Source organism: Halichoerus grypus, chromosome 14 (assembly GCF_964656455.1).
Source record: "Halichoerus grypus chromosome 14, mHalGry1.hap1.1, whole genome shotgun sequence".
NCBI lineage: Eukaryota > Metazoa > Chordata > Mammalia > Carnivora > Phocidae > Halichoerus > Halichoerus grypus.
The window spans coordinates 45,779,972-45,799,754 of NC_135725.1; the positions used below are offsets into that span (position 1 = coordinate 45,779,972).

Consider the following 19,783-nt stretch of genomic DNA (forward strand, 5'->3'; position numbering starts at 1 on the left):
TTAACCTTCTGGTTGTTAATGTTAATAGTTGATGAAACCTGGTTCCGCCAGGAACACCTACGCCAGGACCCGTCTCCTACAAAAGAACTGTCCTTTTGATGAGGGTGATAGGTTGGACGAACTGTCTTAACAGAATTAAACCTTTGGCAAACTCAATGCAGATTACATGGCACTCTTCCAGACAGGTAGTTATCTGTTGTTTTGTTGTTGTTGTTGTTGTTGTTGTTTTGTTTTTAATTCTTTAAGGTTTTCCAGTCTGTCAATCAATCATTTAGTGAAAGTGCTCTGGCTTAATTTAGTGTTCTATGCAGTTTCCCCTGTACACTAATTTGAACAGAGATGTCTCTCCAGCTCTAAGTACAGGGTCATTTTTGTCTCTAAAAAAACTGGCTGACTTGTGGATTCATTTTATCATTTTTAGCTCTCTCTTGCTGTTTTTAAAGGACACTTTCACCAGTCAGATGAAAGACCACTGTGGAATTCAGGTGGTTCTGAGCAAGGCTGGCACCCCGGGGGGTGCAGAAGGCATGGAAAACGGCAGCACAGACATTGTTTGGAGGAAGGCGTCCGGGTGGAAAGATGCATTACTTCCATACCAAACACAAGTGCACCCCTGCTTCCTACAGATGCTTGAATTCTCCCGGCGATCACATACCATAACCCGTGCAGTTTCAAAGCTCCCACTGAAGTGAAAAAAACAAAACCAAAAAACCCAAACCAAAACATTGCAATGTTGTAATGATAAGTAACAGAGTGGTGAGCATGTCCTTTATTGCTTTTCTTGTTTGTTACATAGTTTAAAGACTGTGAAATTAAAGATACACAAAGAAAGAGGCAACGAGCTAAGCTGAAATAGTGGGGCAGGGGCATATGACCTTTCCGTCCCAAGGCCTTCTAGAGAAGGGAAGATACTTTTATCTGGGACTATGCAGGTTCTTATAATTGGTTGAAAAAGCCTGACATTTGTAATTATTTTAAACTACGTGGGGATATATATCAGTGTGACACTTGTTTTCTTGGCAATCGCTGTAAAAGTAAATACATTTTTCCTTTCTTCCTTTTCCTTATGCTTCATTTTCCCCCCACTAATTCTCTTTTAATGGCAAAGCCCTTACTTACTAATTAAAGAAAATATTGCTGAGGGAGGTTTAGGAGTTGAGGATGTGTCTTTTTAAAAATATTAAGCCAGGTGGTTATGTGAGATCTGGCTTAGCAAGAATGAGCATTAGCTTCTATATCAAGCCTTCAGGAGACTGCTGATTTCCCCAGAAATCACCCTGAGGACAGTTTCCCTTTATTTTTTCTGGAATAGAGCTGCCACTTCTAATACGGCCACTTAATCACTGGAGTAACAATCTGTCCGGGTGCAAGGAAGCATGGCATCCTCGTAATCTTGTGTGTGTGTGTGTGTGTGTGTGTGTGGGCAGGTGCAGGGAAGGAAGCATACTGACGTTTCCCGAAATGCTTGTATTCAGATAGGTCATCAGACTCCTGTCACATATTCCAACCCAGCAATCTCAGCCGAGCACTGAGCAGAAGTCCCCTCTTCCTCAACTGAGTCTCTGGCCAGCATCTCTAGCTGTTGTCATTTGCTTGGTCAGCTTTCTGTTAAGGTGGTCTGGGGCGGGGGGAGCTTCCCTTTACGGCTCATCGCCCATCTCCCTGTTACGGAGGAGTTTAAGAGCTGTGAGCATCGGTGGGGAGTTTGCCAACTTTCTCCCTGCCCAGGAAGGGATGTACATTAATATTATCAAATGTCTCATCAGTGAAGCAGCTGTGTTTTGCTGAAAGGCCTCCAAACCACCTGATTCATGTCTTTCCTAGAAAATAAATTATAATGGCCCGTCAGGTGGCACCTGTTAGAAGCCTTACAAAGCATTTTCCCTATGAATCAGTGCCTGCCTCTTTTTATAATCTTCTGGGCAAGGCTTTAGGATATTCTGCCGCATCTGCCAAATTGATAAACAGGTCTGTGCACATGTACTGTGGCTTCCTGATCGGTCACTGCTGGCCTCAGCTTAGGTCCTGGGAGAATGCATAGGTGCCATCCATCTCATCTCCAGCTTCAATGCTTCAGGCACTAGTCGGGTTCAGAAGGCAGCTGGACCCAGCAAAGGCATTTCCGGATGCAATTTAGAAGGTTCTGTTCGGGCATTCTTGGTTTGAGCCAGGTTGCTCTCCTGTGCGGAGGCTGCCCAGGGCGACAGGGGAGGTGACGGCAAGCAAGACCTGCTTGGTTTGCCGTGGCTGACTGGAACCATCTGGGCACGGCTTGTTTGTTTTACATTGAGAAGCAAGAAGGTGGTTCTAGAATTTTTGATATTTATACACCCTGCTACAAGAAAGCAAAGAATATCTGCGGTCTAAGCTTTTCTGTTGTGCGTTCTTTGCCTGCACGTCAGCCCTGGGGCTATGGCTGGCCATTTCCATAGGCTGTAACTCCCCTCTTGGTGTGGGAAAGTATATAGGATGGGGGCCTACTGTGTAGGTTTGTACGTACATGTGCCCAGAACAAACCTTACGAGGTCAGGAAGAGATGTTCCCTTGGGCTGGTGGTGTGCGTGACTTTTCTTTTCCCTCCTTATGGCAGACTTGATGTGCCCTGCTTTTGAATCCTGAAGGTGACAGGTCGAAGGGTGATGATGTAAGCGGGTGTACCTATAGACCCGGTATAAGGATATATTTATATATGTATATACACAGGCATGCAGGGAAAGCGCTAGAGATGACCTGCTCAGGAAAGTTCTTTCTTACAGTTATGTTAATGATTTGAATGCTTTTCAAGATCCACTGTTGCATTCTGTACACTGCTCTCTGGACTTGGCCTAGCCCAACGCGTGACCTCCCAGACACATCCCGAGGACAGCAGTGGCAGGGGAAGGGGCGTGCATACCAGCCAGCCGCGAACACGGCTCTTGGACATCGTGCTCAGTCTCCTCACAGCGGCGGGAATGGGCTCCTAAATCCTGTCTCCTCAAGTGCAACTTTTCATTAGCAAGCACAGCATTTCGTGTGACGCGGAGCTTCTAAGGCACGTAAAATGCTCCGTGGCCGCTGGGCTGGCTCTCCGCTGTGAGCCGGGAAGGACTGGGACGGGGTGCGGGGGCGGGGAGGCGTCAGCACGTGCTGGGACAAGACGCGGCTACCTTGGGCCTCCCGCAGCCTTTTTGGTTTCACGTAGTTTATCTGCAGCTGCGTTAAAGTCACCTGTTCAAACCTTCCTTCAAGTAACAGACCAGCCAATAACACATACGCACGCAGTAACCCAGCTTGCTCCCCTTTGAGTAAAGCGCGGGGAAAACCACGCGAGGTTTTGACCAAAAGTTCACTTACCCATTCTCTTTCCCTCTAAGGAAGTAGCACAGATTCTTGCCTCAATACAACACCCTGCCCTTGATGAAGATGCGCGCTTTTCTCACACAAGCGACCACCCGACTTTGCAAAGCGGGAGAGACTCGAAGGCCCGCCTCCTGCGGGGCGGCCATCTTGCTTTCTTGTTCTCCCAGGGAGCCTCCACTCAGGAGCGCCGTCTGCTGGCGGGTGATGCGCACTGCCTGGTACTGCCATGCTCTGTGGACGGAGCTGGGGTTTTCTGGAAGGAATACTGGGCTTGATCTGGGGCTGTCGGGTCTCCCTTCCTCTCTGTTTAATTGTGAGTTGCGCCTCCTGTCTCCCCACGTTAGGAGGTACGTGCCCACAACCCAATCACAGGAGGCATCAGGGATAGAATAGACTGGAGACATCTCGTACAGTTCCCCATAGGTGGCGTGTGCCGCCTTGGATGGAAGATGGGTGCAGAATAATGGGCCATCCTCTGTTTACTTTTGCAACTGACTGGAAGGAAAGCGTGACTTGGGCGAATGAAAAACTCTTATTTTTTTTTCATCAATTTAGTTTGTCTTCTCGAGCCGCCCCCCCACCCCGCCCCATGGTTTTATTTTCTATGGACATAGACCCGAGAAATCATACAAGGTGTCAAGCAGAATTTGGGGGAATGAATGAAATGAAAATGTCACATGAATGCGGAGCAAAATCAGGAGGTCAAAACCTTGGAGTGACTGGCTTGGGACAAGCGTGAAGAAGTCTTCAGTGGACTCAACGCTCGAAAGAGTCCCACATGGGGTCCTGATGGAAGGAGAGACACAGATTTTGCACAGGCTTTAACCAAATCCTGGTCCTGGCACCACCTGAGGAGGACTCAGAAACCTTCCCGGGTGCGCTGAGTGTAGAAATGCCTTTCCAAACATCTCTAAGCTGCCTCAATACAAGCAGTATTGATCAGAATCAGTTTAGTTCTATTGGTGGAATAATGATTTCTATAGGCACTGAAGCCCTTTATGAACCACACTGGAAGATGCTTTAAAGAACTATGCCCTTATATTCCCATTAGGTGGCAAGTTCCACTGAGCCCCTCTACTGGATGATATTTCTTATTACATATTGCAGGCTCTCTTGGCAGGCATTTTGATTATATGTGAGCCCTTAGCATCAAAATACGCCTAAATGACAATCACAGCTAGACTTGCCCCCCTTTTTGGGATGATAATGGGACATGCATTAGAACAATATAGGTTCAGTTTCTATAGTCTCGTTGTCCTAGAAGAGCACTAATTTGGTTTGCAGTTATATTTTCTACTTGCATGCTGGGGCAATATATAAAAAAATTTCAAAAAATCCCAACCCTGGTCACTTCTTCCCTGCCCCCCAAAGCAATATCCACCCAGTCTGGGTTTTACCTCTGTCTGTCCCACATAACCCCGTGGGGTTTGGTCAGTGTGCCCCAGTGGGGGTGGGCAGATAGTCTTCACTGTTTGGCTGGTGGGAATGTTTTGGAGGTCTCAGCTTAGGGTCCCTACAGACCCTCTCCACCAAGCCCTCCTTCCTGCAACATATTTCTCTAAAATACCCACCTTACCAGGCAGGATCCCAATAAGTCGAAGGTAGGCTGAAGGTCACAGCAATGATTCTATTAGTTTACCTCTTGCACTTAAGAGGTAAAGCTCAGACTGAAGGGTGATGCCCCTCTTCAAATAGGTGCTATAAATATACTAGAGCTATCCCTGAAAAGATGCATTTGTATTTATATATATATGTGTGTGTGTGATGATTTTATATATATATATATATATATATATATATATATATATATATATAAAATTTTTCTTTCTTTGTGTTTGTATACAGGTATGTATTACTCTATAGGTATGAAAGGAGAGGTATAATACAGGAACAGGCAGGGTGTGTTCATGTGCATCTATTTATAATTTGTATATTTTGTATGTATACATAGAGAGAGAACCTCTGTCATTGTTTGCATCATTACAATGAATGTACCTCCGACCAGCGAGGAGTACCTGTCAGTGGTGAATGGAGAGAAGCCCCAAATGGATGGTTCTTGCATGGTCTCTTGCATGAAGTGGTTTCAGTAGGCAAGGTTGGCAGCAGCTTGTGAAATGAGTGGGCCCAGTGTAAATCCATCCATCCTCAAATCCGCCAAGGAGGGACACTTTGAAATGCCCATGGCTGTGTGCTAGCTGCCTCTTCTGGAGCGGTCAAGGAGCCTAGAACCCAGGGCGGGGAGGGGCCATCCATGCTGTTAGTTCAAGCTATGGCTTTTCCTACTAGATGGAGACGGGGCACACAAGAATTCTGTCTTCTAGGAGGACACTGATCACCAGGAACACAAAGTAGAGGCCGAACATGATGAAGCCCAGCACTTTGTTCATCCGCCATTTGCAGAGGGCAATAGAGAGAATGACGAAGAGCAGCATGATGAAGAGGAGGACGATGGCACAGAAGAGGCCATTGCTGCTGACAGCCACTGGTTGGAACCTGTGAATGATGGTGTACAGGAGCCAGGGCAGTGGGAGCCTGTGAGGGATAGACGGGGCAGTCAGACATGCTGAAGAAGGCGTATGGCATAATGTCAGCTTCTTGGAATCTATAATCTGAGGAGGGTGTCTGGTTCACTAGGACTTGCGTGAGGTCGGCCCAGGAAATCACATAAGGAAGTCAGGTGAACTTCAAAAACCTTTACCTATTTTCCGACTGAATTAAGGAGAAGAGGGAATTTGTTCTATGGTTGAGTAAGATCAAAGCTGTGACCACTGCAGGTGATTTTATTTATTTATTTTTAAATTTTAAATTTTTTTTATTTATTTGAAGTTTGATTTATTTTAGAGAGACAGTGAGTGGGGGTGGTGGGGCAGAGGGAGAGGGAGCGAGAGAGTCTTAAGCAGACTATGTATGCATTGAGTGAGGAGCCCTCCACGGGGCTCGATCTCATGACTTTGAGATCACGACCTGAGCCGAAACCAAGAGTCCCATGCTTAACCCACTGTGCCACCCAGGTGCCTCTATTTATTTATTTTTAGAGAAAGAGAGAGAGCATAAGTGGGGGAAGGGGCAGAGTGGGAGAGAGAGGAAGAGGGAATCTCCAGCTTGGAGCCCAGCATGGGGCTTGATCCCATGACCCTGAGATCATGACTTGAGCCAAAACCAAGAGTCAGAGGCTTATCTGGCTGAGCCACCCTCTCACTCCAAAAGACTAGTATGACCAGTGCAGGTGATTTCTGAATGTGATTTGAAATAATTGTGTGTTTCTGTCTTACCCTAAAAAGGTGAACTGGAAGATTTGTACAGGATAGGAGAAGGAGCAGACAAATGGAGAAAAGGCATAGAAATCAGTGGTGAAAACGGCAACATTATTTTTAGGAATGGAGACAAGGAATAGCAATGACTTAATTAACAATCTACCAGCCAGTGAAAATAAATGATACATGATACAATATAGCTGACTGAGATTTATTTTGGAAAAGATGGGACAACTTTTTGACTAAAAATTGGTCTCCCTGAAAAATTTGAGGAAGACAGTATCTTACATTTGTGATGTGATTTTTAAAAACCTTATTATGTATTTTTATACCTGTTCTCTCCCTTTGAATTTGACTTAAAAAAATCTGGTAACATCTTTTGTTTCCTATCCAGAGTGGCGACCCTGGAAGACATCGGAAAAGCTCACGGTCAGGTGCATCCTGGGAGTGAGTTAGGACTCTGAGCGAGAGGAAAATGGCCAACAACACGTGACCCACGTGGCCTGTGCCATCTCCCAAGTGGCTGGGTGAGACGCAGTTCTATCCACTGAGCCTAATGATGGAACGCTGGCTGGGGAAACATGGACCCAGCCGCCCAGCTGGATGAGGCTTCTGCAGGGTCTTAGCCTTTGGCTAAGGGAGATTCAGTTCTGGCCTGACCTCGGAGAAATGGAAGAAGAGGTGCTCTTTTGAAGCACAAAATTTTCCAAAGGAAAAGCAAATAGTTTGAGAGAAATAATGAGGTCAAGGGGGTAGTGAGTTTACACATCTGGTCTCCTCTGCTGGAGGGAGCAGGTGAAGGCAGAGCCCATGAGTTAAGAATCTTTGAATACCCAGGGCTTGGCACATGCAGGCCCCATCTGGGTACATATTTAACCTGGGCCAAGCTGGAGTGATTGATGCAATTGCCTCATGGCAATCAATACAGCTGTTTTGCTCACTAGAGCCTGCCTAGGATGTGCTGGCTTCCTGCACCCTGTCAGGAGGGGAGGGGTTCCACAGGCCAGCTCAGGGCACAAGGTGCAATTCCAGCTCTCAGCAGGAGAGGGCAGCCCTGGCATCCTGCCATCAGTAATGGAAAGTCAGGAAAAGAGGGAGTGTGTGTGTGTGTGTGTGTGTGTGTGTGTGTGTGTGTGTCTGTTGGGGTGGAGTGCTTGAGAGGAGATGGTACAAACATGAAAACCTCCACTAGGGTCTTGTCCTGGGGAGCTCTTCTTCCGTACTTCCCATCTCTTAGGAAGAAAAAGCCTGAAACCATTGTACTCCTATTAAGCTAGATGTACATGTGCCCACATACACATCGAATTCTGGGAAAACTGTGCTTGATGGCACAACAAATAGGTAAAACCCTTTGTAGGAAAAATTACATTTTTTCACGCCTTTAGATCTATCAATTCTATTGTCAGGGATCAACATAAGAAATATCTGAAATGTTGGGGTGCCTGGGTGGCTCAGCCGAATAAGTGTCTGACTCTTGATTTCGGCTGGGGTCATGATCTCAGGGTTGTGAGGTCGAGCCCCAGGTCCGGCTCCGCTCTGTATGTGGAGCCTGCTTGGGATTGCCTCTCTCTCTCCCCCTCTTCCTCTGCCTCTCCCCTGCCCACGCTCACTCACTCTCTTTCTCTCTCTCTCAAATAAATAAATAAAAATATATATTTGATATATATATAATAGTTGCAAATATAACTTTATTCAGAAAAATGATCATTTCAGTATTACTTTGAGTAGTGAAAAATTGGGGATACCTTAATCTCTAATAAGAAAAAACTAGTTAAGTAGCAAAATACTAAGTCGAGGTAATGTTATGTAGCCATTAAAAATCATAAGCTTATAATGATATAGGCAAATACTCATGATGTAATTCTGTAGTTGAAATGAAGGATGAACATAAAAATAGCAATGTAATTTCAATAATATAAACCATATGAACTAAAACAGGGTGGCGGATTATCATTGATTTTTATTTATGCTTTATATGTATTTTCTAAATCTTTTACCATGGGTATGTATTAATATTATAAGCAAAAGGAAAAAGCCAGCAAGACTATGAAATAGCTTTTATACTCAATATATTGCTAACAAGTTCATCAACTGGTATAAACTCTTTTTGAAAAGTATATATCAAAAGCCATTAAAATGCTCATAATCTTTAATAAGTCTTGAAGGAATTTATCCTAATAAAAATAATTAAAAGATGAGGTTTTCTGCATAAAGGTCTTCATCAAAGTACCCATAACTGCCAAAAATTGGAAAAAGTAAAAAAACAAATTGTGGCTCAACTGAAAAGCAACAGGATGAAATATTTTGAGGTGATAAACTGTTAATTATGAGAACTAAAAGAAACTCAGAAAAATAGTTGATTTACTAACTAATAGATGTCTACATTGTGCCAGGCATAAATGGCTTTAAAATGGAAAAATAAAAGCCCTCCGAAAGGACAAAACTGAATATTCACGAAGAAAACTTTGTGAAATATTTGGAAGAGAACATACAAAAATTAAATGTTGCTTTTGGGTAGTAGGGTTAGAGGTTATTTTTCTTTACACTTTCATTTAACCTGTGACTATATATATAATTTAAGAACAGTGAACAAAAAGCATCTTGCAATTCCCTAGAATATTTATTTTTCAAAAACATGACAAGTAGGTCTTATAATTTTCCCCAACTTGTAGGATTTTCTCTCTTTATACTATAGCACATTTTATTTTCCTTTTTACAGGAGATTGACCACAAAAACTACTCTAAATGTGTAGGCAGTGCAACTGAGAAATACTGTTTCTGCTGGAGACACCCTTCCTTTAAAACAGGTACCCTTTAAGGCATTCATTCATACATTCATTCATTCAGTCTGCAAACATTTGTCAAGGCACCACCATGCATTAGGCATTGTATGAGGCTTTGGGGAGCTGCTCTTGAGCAGTTCACAGTCTAGTGGGCAGACTGATAAATATGACCATGACAAGAGTATGATCTGCAGAGAGGACCCAGGAACAAGAATCCCCAGTCAGGCCCAAGGGCATCAGGGAAGCTGGGATTTGACATTGGTAGGGTAAGTTGGAGTTTTCCAGACAGACAAGCAGGGAGGAATCTTGAGTGAGGGGGCCTGTGAAGGAAGGAAATATGGCAGGAGAGGGAACCTTTGGAATTCAAAGATGGTTAAGACGGTGGGAGCTCAGGGCAGGGTTTTATGCAGAGTGTTGTGGTGGAGAACACAGACTCTGTCCAAATCCCAGCTATCTCACTTACTAGTTTTGTGAACTCTGTGCCCTTCTGTTTCCTTACCTGAAAAGTGGGGATCATAATACATATGTCATAGGATCATTGTGTGGCTTAAATGGATAAAAATGTACATATAGTACACAAAGTAGACACTGAATGAGAAAACATAGGTAATGCAAAGGTATAAGAGAGACTAATATTCGGGATGTTCAATGTGAAAGTCGATCCATTTTAGTGAGTTTCTAAATTCAAGTGTCAAGAGCTCAGTTCTGGGAACATAGGATCACATCCCATGTCTTACTTTCTCAGGGGTTCTCATTCAGGGTTATTTATCAGACACTTTTACTTCTGACAAGTTAAATGCAATGACAGAAATAATAGCATCCCACCCCAGTCTGATCCACTTTAGAGATTATTCATATTGAGAACTCCAGTTTGCTTAACTGTAAGAATAGATCTTGTCTTCTGACTTTCAAAAAACCTAGAATATCTTTACCAGCATACATAAATGGATAATGCCAAACCTACCAGCCTTTTCCAAGGAAGGAGATGGGATATTTTTGCTGGGCCTATGTTTGTTCCAATCTGTTTTATGATCCAAAATCTCACCCGAGGCTGGTGGGGACTTTAATTAGAATTAGAATATGGAAAAAAAAATACAGGAAAACTGTACAGCATCTCCATCATACCTGAATACTGAATATTCTTAACTTGTAGCCAATGCCATTATATAAGCAAAATTCTTAACGTATTTCCTACAGTAGCCACTCTGTATGCAGGTGTGTGTTTCTGCCTACCTAGGGGTAGCTTATTTTTCATTAAGTTCTCTGAAAATGAAAAATGGAGTCAGTGAACTTGAATGGTACTCCCAGTGTTTACTTTCTATTGGTATTGGTTAATTTTGGGCTCAGAGATCCTGGTCGTGTCTTCACAGCCTCTCAGAAGACAAAGACAGTGATAGAGCTGGTGCGTGCACTTTCACAGAACTATCTCTACTCACCCTACAGTGATGTCAAAAATGTTGCTTCCAACGGAGCTGGACACAGCCATGTCCCCGAGCCCTTTCCGGGCCACTATGACACTGGTGATAAGATCAGGGATGGAGGTCCCAGCAGCCAAGATGGTCAGACCCATAATCTCTTCACTAATGCCAATTGTCTCTCCAACCTAAAAGGAATGACAGGGACACATAAGAGTTTCTGAAGTCACAAAACCAACAAACCCACAAACATTTCCATGTAACTCTCTTTCTTTGAAAAAAGATTTATGTATTTATTTGAGAGAGAGAGAAAGTGAGAGCGCATGCCTAAGTGGGAAGGGCAGGGAGAGGGAAAGAGAATCTTAAGCAGACTCCCCGCTGAGCATGGAGTCCGACATGGGGCTCGATCTCACGACCCTGAGATCAGGGCCCTGAGAACATGACCTGAGCTGAAAGAAACCAAGAGTCAGATGCTTAACCGACTGTGCCACCCAGGTGCCCCCCAACTCCCTTTAAAATAATCCCTCCACTATGCGGAAGGCTGAGATGATAAAGAAGAGTAAGCCACAATCAGTGCCATAGAGGGGTTCATACGCTAACCATATTCAGACCCAAGAGATCAGGAATGTTCACATGAGGATTAAACAGATAATTTCAGCAAAGAGCTACAGGGGGCTTGAATGCCGTCTCTATATGATGTCTGTTAAGACTGAGCAAGGGAGGCAGAAGAAGGAGTTCTAAGAGCCTACTGGCCATTGGCCCCCGCCTGGCAATGGTACCAAATCCTGTCACAGATCTGCCTTTGGATTAACAACTGAACGTTAAGGACGGACACCCAGTGTTCCCATTTTTTCTTTGACATCTCCTAGTGTCTGTAACCCACTCTTAAACACTTTTAGACTACTGTTTCCATTGGAAACTTGATTTGGGGTGTTTTGGGGTTTGGTAATATATGACTGTAAATCAGCAAGGCAGCTGTGGAGAAACCAGCAATTAGGGAATCACAAGTCCAAGGCCGGCTCTGGCATTTATTAAGAACTTGACCTATTGTTAAGTTAACCGATCATGTACTGTCTTTGATCCTTGCTTTCTTATCCTTATAGTGGGGATGATAATACCTACTTTACAAGGCGGCCGGGAGGACTAAGAAGATCATTTGTGGAAAAATCCTTTGCAAAAAGCACAACATTAGTGAAAAGCAATGGGGGATGGTTATTATGTTTTATTTTGGTCTTTGCCTTTTAACACTGATGAAGTCTATTTTGGACAGTTGGTCTAGCCTCAGATGGAGGCTTCTCCATTCTCTTGAGCAACTTTTTTAAGAGTCTTCTTGGGACTTTTAAAAGCTTTATGTATTTTCTGGAGCTGGCAAACTGCAGTTCTGAAAACTTTTAAGATAATGCTTTCAATTTGGTTTTCAACAGCCTACTCGAAGACATTCATCATTTTTGAAAAAAAATTCAAAGGGCCAGAGTAGCATGTAAGAATAAGGGTTTTTAGGGAATAGAATAAACTCATTTTTATTTATTTCATTTTATTTATTTATTTTAAAAAATATCTTATTTATTTATTTGACAGAGAGATAGCACAAGTAGGCAGAGTGGCAGGCAGAGGGAGAGGGAGAAGCAGGCTCTCCACTGAGCAGGGAGCCGGACATGGGGCTCGATCCCAGGACCCTGGGATCGTGACCTGAGCCGAAGGCAGCGGCCCAACTGACTGAGCCACCCAGGTGCCCCAATAAACTCGTTTTTAAATACCTTTTTTTTTTTTTTTTTAAAGATTTTATTTATTTATTTGACAGAGAGAGAGATAGCTAGAGCAGGAACACAAGCAGGGGGAGTGGGAGAGGGAGAAGCAGGCTTCCTGCCAAGCAGGGAGCCCGATGTGGGACTCGATCCCAGGACACTGGGATCATGACCTGAGCCGAAGGCAGACGCTTAACGACTGAGCCACCCAGGCACCCCGTTTTTAAATACCTTTTGTGATTTATAAGTAATAGTTTGGTTTCCAGTAACTTAAAATCATAGTTGGGAGCTATTTTTGTTTTGATGGTCATGTCTGCTCTAGAGCCTGGCTAGCTGAACTAGTTTATCCTGTCCTCATGGAGCAAAGATTCACTGTTCCCCATCAGAAAGGAAGTCTATGGGGGAGCGTGGGGGGCTCAGTCGGTTAAGCATCTGACTTCAGCTCAGGTCATGATCCTAGGGTCCTGGGATCCAGCCCTGTGTTGGGCTCCCTGCTCAGTGAAGAGTCTGCTTCTCCTTCTCCCTCCCCCCTCCGCCCATCCCCCCTCCTGCTCTCTTGCTTACTCTCTTTCTCTCAAATAAATGAAATCTTAAAAAAAAAAAAAAAGAAAGAAAGAAAGTCCATGTGAGCAGAATCCCTGTTCTGATCACTATGGTCTCCCTAATACACAGAATATAGCCCGGTATTTGGTAGACTCTCAATACCTATTTGCTGAATAAATCAGTCAATCTACATACTTAGGTGATTTTACTAGCACGTTTTCCACTGATTCTCCTAGAAAAAATGAAATAAGGGTGCTGCACAGGAGTGCCCTATTTGAATAGAACTCTCCTTGATGATCTATTTTTTTGGGTAAGATTTGGAATGAAACATTTTCAGAGACTCTGAAGATGCTGACTGAATGCTTGTTATCCCCAATAAATAGGCTGATTCTTCGAGGGAGTTCTACAGCAGTGACTACTTTAAAACAACACTTATATTTAGAGTTCGAATGGCTTTATAGGCAGAAAAAAAGCAGAAATTGAAGAAGGGTGGTTTGGTGGTGTGGTTAAGAGGGACGGCTTGGATACAGGGAGACCTGGGTGCCAATCTGCACCTGCTGTTCCCAGTATGTGGTAGCCAACATCCCCGAGCCTCAGTTTTCCTCATCTGTAGAATGGAGATAATAATATCCACCCTTAGAGCTGTTGTGACGATTATATGTGATGATGAGACAGAGCAAATAGCACGGTGTCAGGTATAAATATTCAATAAATATCAGCTATGCTAACTCAGACCCTACTCCTTTCTCTCTCCAGCTTATCAGACTGCAGCCACTGGGCTCTGGCAGCGGAGACCGAAGCTGGTGAATAGGCGTCAGTCTCTGATGTGGGAGATCACCAGGATAATGAAGACTTTTTATTGTACATCCAACTCCTGATGAATCTGTGCGGCTCCTAGAAACACTTTCGCTAATTGAGAACTAGTCTTCCTAAGCTCATTTTTTTTAATTTTTTTAAAATTTTTAAAAGATTTTATTTATTTATTTGACAGAGAGATAGAGAGAGCGCACAGATAGTCAGAGTGGCAGGCAGAGGGAGAGGGAGAAGCAGGCTCCCCACCGAGCAGGGAGCCCGATGCGGGGCTCGATCCCAGGACCCTGGGATCATGACCTGAGCTGAAGGCAGACACTTAACCGACTGAGCCACTCAGGTGCCCCTTCCTAAGCTCATTTTAAGACCATTTCACTGCATTTGGCTTTCTGTGAGTTAGAGGCAAGATGACAGGCACAGGGATGGGACAGCGCTGATCAAATTGGCAGCATGAGAGAAGTTAGAAAGGACATCAGCCGTCTCTTGGGGGGAATGCCTTTGTTTTCTAATGGAGGTAGATGGTGGGGTGACTCAGAATCCAAATCCAGTGCTGCTCCAAATATCTCAGGCTGTGGTTCCTTGCCTTAGTTTAAGGAGGAACTGCAAAAATGTCATATTGGCAAAATAAGACACAAGGTTGTATCTGACTCTTAGAATTAACGTCTCCTATTCGATGCAGGATGGATTTTAACCGTATGTTCTCATCGCCCAAGGAATTTACTCATTTCATGATGCAAAAACAATAAAAGGTAACAAAAACTAAAGGAAAGTCTGCATAAAGCATTTTATGGAAAGGGCATTTATTTTTGGCTGAACAGTAGCTAAATAATGATATTAAATAGCATTGACAAATAACAAAACAGTTGAGCACTAAATGGTGCATTTGTTATCTTTCTGGCTTTTATAGCTCAAAAGTACAAGCAACAGAATTAGAGCTAGACTTCTTAGAACAGAATCTGCTATTTTGATCAGCTGTCTGAATGTCTTAAAAGAGAAGAGCATTTCTATGGGAGAAAAGAAGGGGAAGCTTCTCATTCATTACTAGAAAGTAAGGTTTCTCTTTATGCACTTTATATTCCTGGGCTTTTTGGCAATTATTATTGTTCTAGGCATTGTGTTTGCATTTTTCTATAAGAGAATGAAAAGGAAGCAAGAGTATGGAATTAAGATAATCATTAAAAAGGACAGAAAAGATGGAAGTCTATAGGATGATGTTTTCTAGAATGGCTAAAGAGAGATACCTAGAAAACAAGTGAGGAAAAAAAACACCACCAGTTTTTTTCTTTATCAGGACATGAAAGAATAAAAATAATAATAATTATTTTTTTAAGAATAAAAACAATTATTAAGAAAAACCATCACATGTTATAAATGGCAAACAGTCCTTCTAGCCTGGCAATCTGGAGACTGAGAAGCAGCTCATCTTCTGCAATTATTTCTGGGCGGTATTGGTAGCAAATGACTTTCAATGAATGTGGAAAATCATGACTTTGGGGCAAGCAGAACTTCTTCAGGGGGTCAACAATTTTTTGGAAATATCCAGGAAGAATAATCTGAAGTCAAACATCATAAAATAACTAGGATAGGAATAATATAAAGTATCTTGTAGGAATAATACTGGGTATACTAACTGACATTTCCAGTGGATTTTTTTCAATGATGTTATATGTTCTTTTTCTTTAAAAAAAATTAAGGTGTAATTTACATACAGCAAAGTACAATTTTACATTCAGTAAAACTCACCCTTTAAAAAAGTGTATAGTTCTGTGAGTTTAGGTAAATGCATGCAGTCCTGTTTCTCCACATCCTTATCAACATGTCTGGGTTTTTGAATATAGGCATCCTAGTGGTTGTGAAGTAGTATCTCATGTTTATTTTATTTTATTTCTTTAGAGAGAGAGAGAGTACGTGTATGCGAGTGGGTGGGGGGAGGAGCAGAGGGAGAAGAGAATCTCAAGCAGGCTCCACACCCAGTGCAGAGCCTGACATGGGGCTCCATCTCACAACTGCGAGACCGAGCTGAAATCAAGAGTTGGACACTTAGCCAACTGAGCCACCCAGGCGCCCCTTATGTTTATTTTTAAACAACTCTCTCTCGAGTTACAATTCACGTACCGCAAAACTCACTTACTTAAACTGTATATGTAATTCAATATTTTAGCATATTTATAGATTTATAGAGCTATCACCATAATTTAAATTTAGAGCTTTTTCATCATCCCAGGAAAAAAACCCTGTACCCATTAGCAGTCCCTCCCCATTCCCTTCAACCTCCCCAACCCTAGGCAACCATTAACTTTCTGTCTCCCTATTTTTCACATTTCATATCATTGGAATCATTCCAAATATGATCTTTTGTGACTGTCTTTTTCATTTAGAATAATATTTTAAAGGTTCATTCACATGTAGCATGTACCAATACTTTGGTCCTTTTTATTGTGGAATAGTATTCTATTGTATGGATAGACCACATTTTGTGTGTCTATTCAACAGCTGATGGACATTTGGGTTGTTTCCACTTTTTGGCAATTATGAATAATGCTGCTGTGAACATGCGTGTATAAGTTTTTGTGTGGACGTTTTCATTTCTCCTGGGTATACATGTAGTGGAATCACTGGGTCATATGGTAATAACTCTATGCTTAACATTTTGTGGACTGCCAAACTGTTTTCTAAAGTGGCTGCATTATTTTATATTCTTACCGTCAATATATAAACGTTCCAATTTCTATACATCCTCTCCAACACTTGTTATTGCCTGTCTTTTTGATTATATCCATCCTAAATGAGAGCCAAGTGGTATCTCATCATGGTGGTGATTTGCATTTCTCTAGTGAATAATGATGCTGAGCATCTTTTCTTGGGGGTATTATCCATTTGCATATCTTTGGTGAAATATCTATTCATATCTTTTATCCATCTTATACATTAGGATGCCCATAGATGCTTGCCTTTCTATTATTTATTTTTCTTTTTGAGTAGGCTTCACACCCAACGTGGGGCTTGAACTCATGACCTTGAGATGAAGAGTCGTGTGCTCTGCCCACTGAATGAGTCTGGTGCCCCTTGCCTTTCTATTATTGAGCTTTAGGACGTGTATATATATATAAATATATACATAATATAAATAAATATATAAATACAAATATATATATATACATACACACATATATATATATCCTGAAGTGCTTTTTCAGATGTATATGATGTATATTTTAGGATTATATTAAACAAAGAATACAAGTGGGAAGTTTGAAATTTGTGTAGTTTATAATGGAGGATAAAAACATGGGTTCTGGAGTTTCAGAGCCCTGGGTTACAGTCTCAGTTCTGTTATTTAAACCTATATGATCCTGAGCAATTTTATTATTATCTCTAAGCCTAACTCCTTTATCTGTAAGTATGAATAATAATAGCGCCTCCTTCATGGGATTTGTGCCTATGCAGAGGGTAACTCTCAAGATCATGAGGATGAAGTGATGTGAATTATCCAGCATCTGGTACCTATTCAATCAATAATGGTTACGACCATTATCTCTGAGAATGTGAAATGTTTGCATTTCATTCTTTCATCCATGTGTTACAACAAACAACTCCTGAGAGTTTATTCTTGTGATGGCCACTAGGACTGGCACTGAGTTAAAAGTGTTGGAGTAATGTGGGTAAACAGTAAAAGGGTTATCTTTGTATTATTTCTAAGAACTGCATATGAATGTACATTTATCTTAAAATTACAAGTTTAATTAAAAAAAAAGTGGTAACAGCAAAATACATCATCATTATAGCAAACTGCGGTTCAAGGAAGAAACTATTTTGTCTCCAGATCTCTTCCTAGAGCCAATTTGAAAGGCTGGTGAGAGCGTGAGGTGAGTGGCTGCCCAAGAGGAAGTAAGTGTCATGGAGTTGGGCAAAACCTTGACATTCCTCCTAGACTGGGCTAGGCCTGGATTCAGGCTACAGAGGGCAAGAAGAGTTGGGGTGACCTTCTCCACACGGATGTCCAGGGTTATGCTGATTTGACTCCCCGCCACAAGAAAAGGTCAGGAGCATGGGGAAGTTCAGTGGGGTAAAATCCTTTAGTCCTGGAATACGTACCTTGTCTTGTTGGACATAACACTATTCTGACTCTTTCCCAAAGCAAACACATCAATGAACCCTCTGGCAACCACGAGCAGAACCAGGCAGATGGGCGTTCCTCTCAAGGTCTTACCTGGTGTGCCCACCAGACCATCAAGTAAGAGAATACAGCGATCCAGGTGATGGAGCCGAAGAACGTGATGGGAAAAAACTTTCTTGATGACTGAAAGAGAACCAGGAAGAGGTGAGAGCATCAGTGCCATCCATGAGGTGGACCTGAGAGACCAAAGCTAAATCCACCAATACTGCTACTCCTCCCCCATTGCCTTCCATCTTTGTAGGCTCAGCAATCAAAAGGCCCTGCCTACCCTCAGTCAAGCTGGGCCAGGAAGATTCTCTCTTGGGAATGTTGGTTGGAGCCAAATCATCACCAAGCTAGTTCCTGAGATGGAAGTCTCTTGAAGAGAATGTCTGTTCCTGCTGTTGGCTGCTCAGATGCCCCCTGTCCCTGTCCTTCCCATGGCCTTGTCTCTCAGTCTTGCCCTCAATCTCTTGATCACCCCATAGCCTTCCTCTGTCTCCTGTTCCCTTCTGCTCAAGTTCATCAGAATCAGTTTCTATTGCTTCACCCCATGTATCCTAGCAGTCCATTGGCCAGAAAACCTAGATGATTAATTGCTTTTAACAAGAAGGATCAATAGGTTCCAAAATAGGTTCATCTTACTGCCCCACAAATTACTGGGAAAAGCCACATAGAAGAAGCCATCACCATAGTTTCTATAGATTCCTGAGGACAGCCGCCCTCCAGGACATTTGAACCACTGTTGTAGAGTTAGAGCAGACAAAGGCCTGGTGCACTGCTCTCCACAGAGGTGGCAGAGTAGATGATCTTGGGATGGTTTTCTCTCCTGTTCTGCACCCTGACTGTATTATGTCCATTTCTGCTTTGAGCACTGGCCTTTGTGCAATCTCAGGCTTACAGTGTGAGCACTTTATTTTTTAAAATTCAATTATAATGAACATACAGTGTTATATTAGTTTCAGGTATACGATGCAATGTAATGATTCACCAATTCTATACATTATTCAGCGTTCAGTGTGAACACATTTAGTTTCTTTCAAACATTAGCCAAAATCAGACACTTCAAATGCAGTGTTTCTTACCTGCCCCCACTGCAGGGAGACCAGGCTTGCATGGGATTGTAGCGGTGTTTTGTTGATAGCTTTTTTTTTTTTGCAAAATTGGGGCCCTTTTAAAACATGCTCAGATAGCAGAATGCCCTCAGCCTTTCACCTATTACTGCCAAACACTTTTTATTTCAAAGCTTTCCACTATGAGAAACAATCTCATTTTTTGCTTTGATAATGCCATCCAATTTTGTCCAGAGAAGTGAATCCTGGAGTTGACTTGGATGAAAGCTATCTCAGTTGTCTAAAGAGCTGACCTTGGGCAGTCACACAGAATGCTTTTTGTCATGGCTTTTGAGATCTTCATTAAGAGGAAAAGATAAACTTGTACCTAGTAATCTTTTGAATATCTATAATAATAACAAACATAGTCTCTTTCGCGCCAAACCAGGTGTATGTTCTCTTTACTAATTTTGAGTTTTCAATATATGCTTTTATTATCACTCATACCATTCTGTTATATTTCACAATAACCATTTCTTTCACTTAACGAGTGCTGCCCTTTTTTGGGCTATTAGCCGCAGTGTCTGCAAGACCCATGGGCTTGATTAAATGGGGGGAGACATCAGGCCACAGGGAAAAGGAAGAAGATATTTTGGCTAAAGACTCAGGCCCCTCCTGGGGGCCTG

General features: G+C 42.5%; 1 protein-coding gene across 2 annotated transcripts in view; it reads right to left on the bottom strand.

Annotated features, from left to right (window-relative positions):
- Window positions 1-754: 754 nt before the first annotated feature.
- The window catches only part of SLC24A2 (solute carrier family 24 member 2), a 249,579-nt gene continuing 230,550 nt past the window's right edge, over window positions 755-19,783 (bottom strand). For both annotated transcript variants that reach the window (XM_078061283.1, XM_078061282.1), the window contains 3 exons: window positions 18,100-18,189; window positions 10,813-10,979; window positions 755-5,871 (listed from right to left, as the gene is read on the bottom strand). In XM_078061283.1, the coding sequence (XP_077917409.1) occupies window positions 5,622-5,871; window positions 10,813-10,979; window positions 18,100-18,189 (507 nt within the window). In that variant the 3' untranslated portion in view covers window positions 755-5,621. The remainder of the gene's footprint in view (window positions 5,872-10,812; window positions 10,980-18,099; window positions 18,190-19,783) is intronic.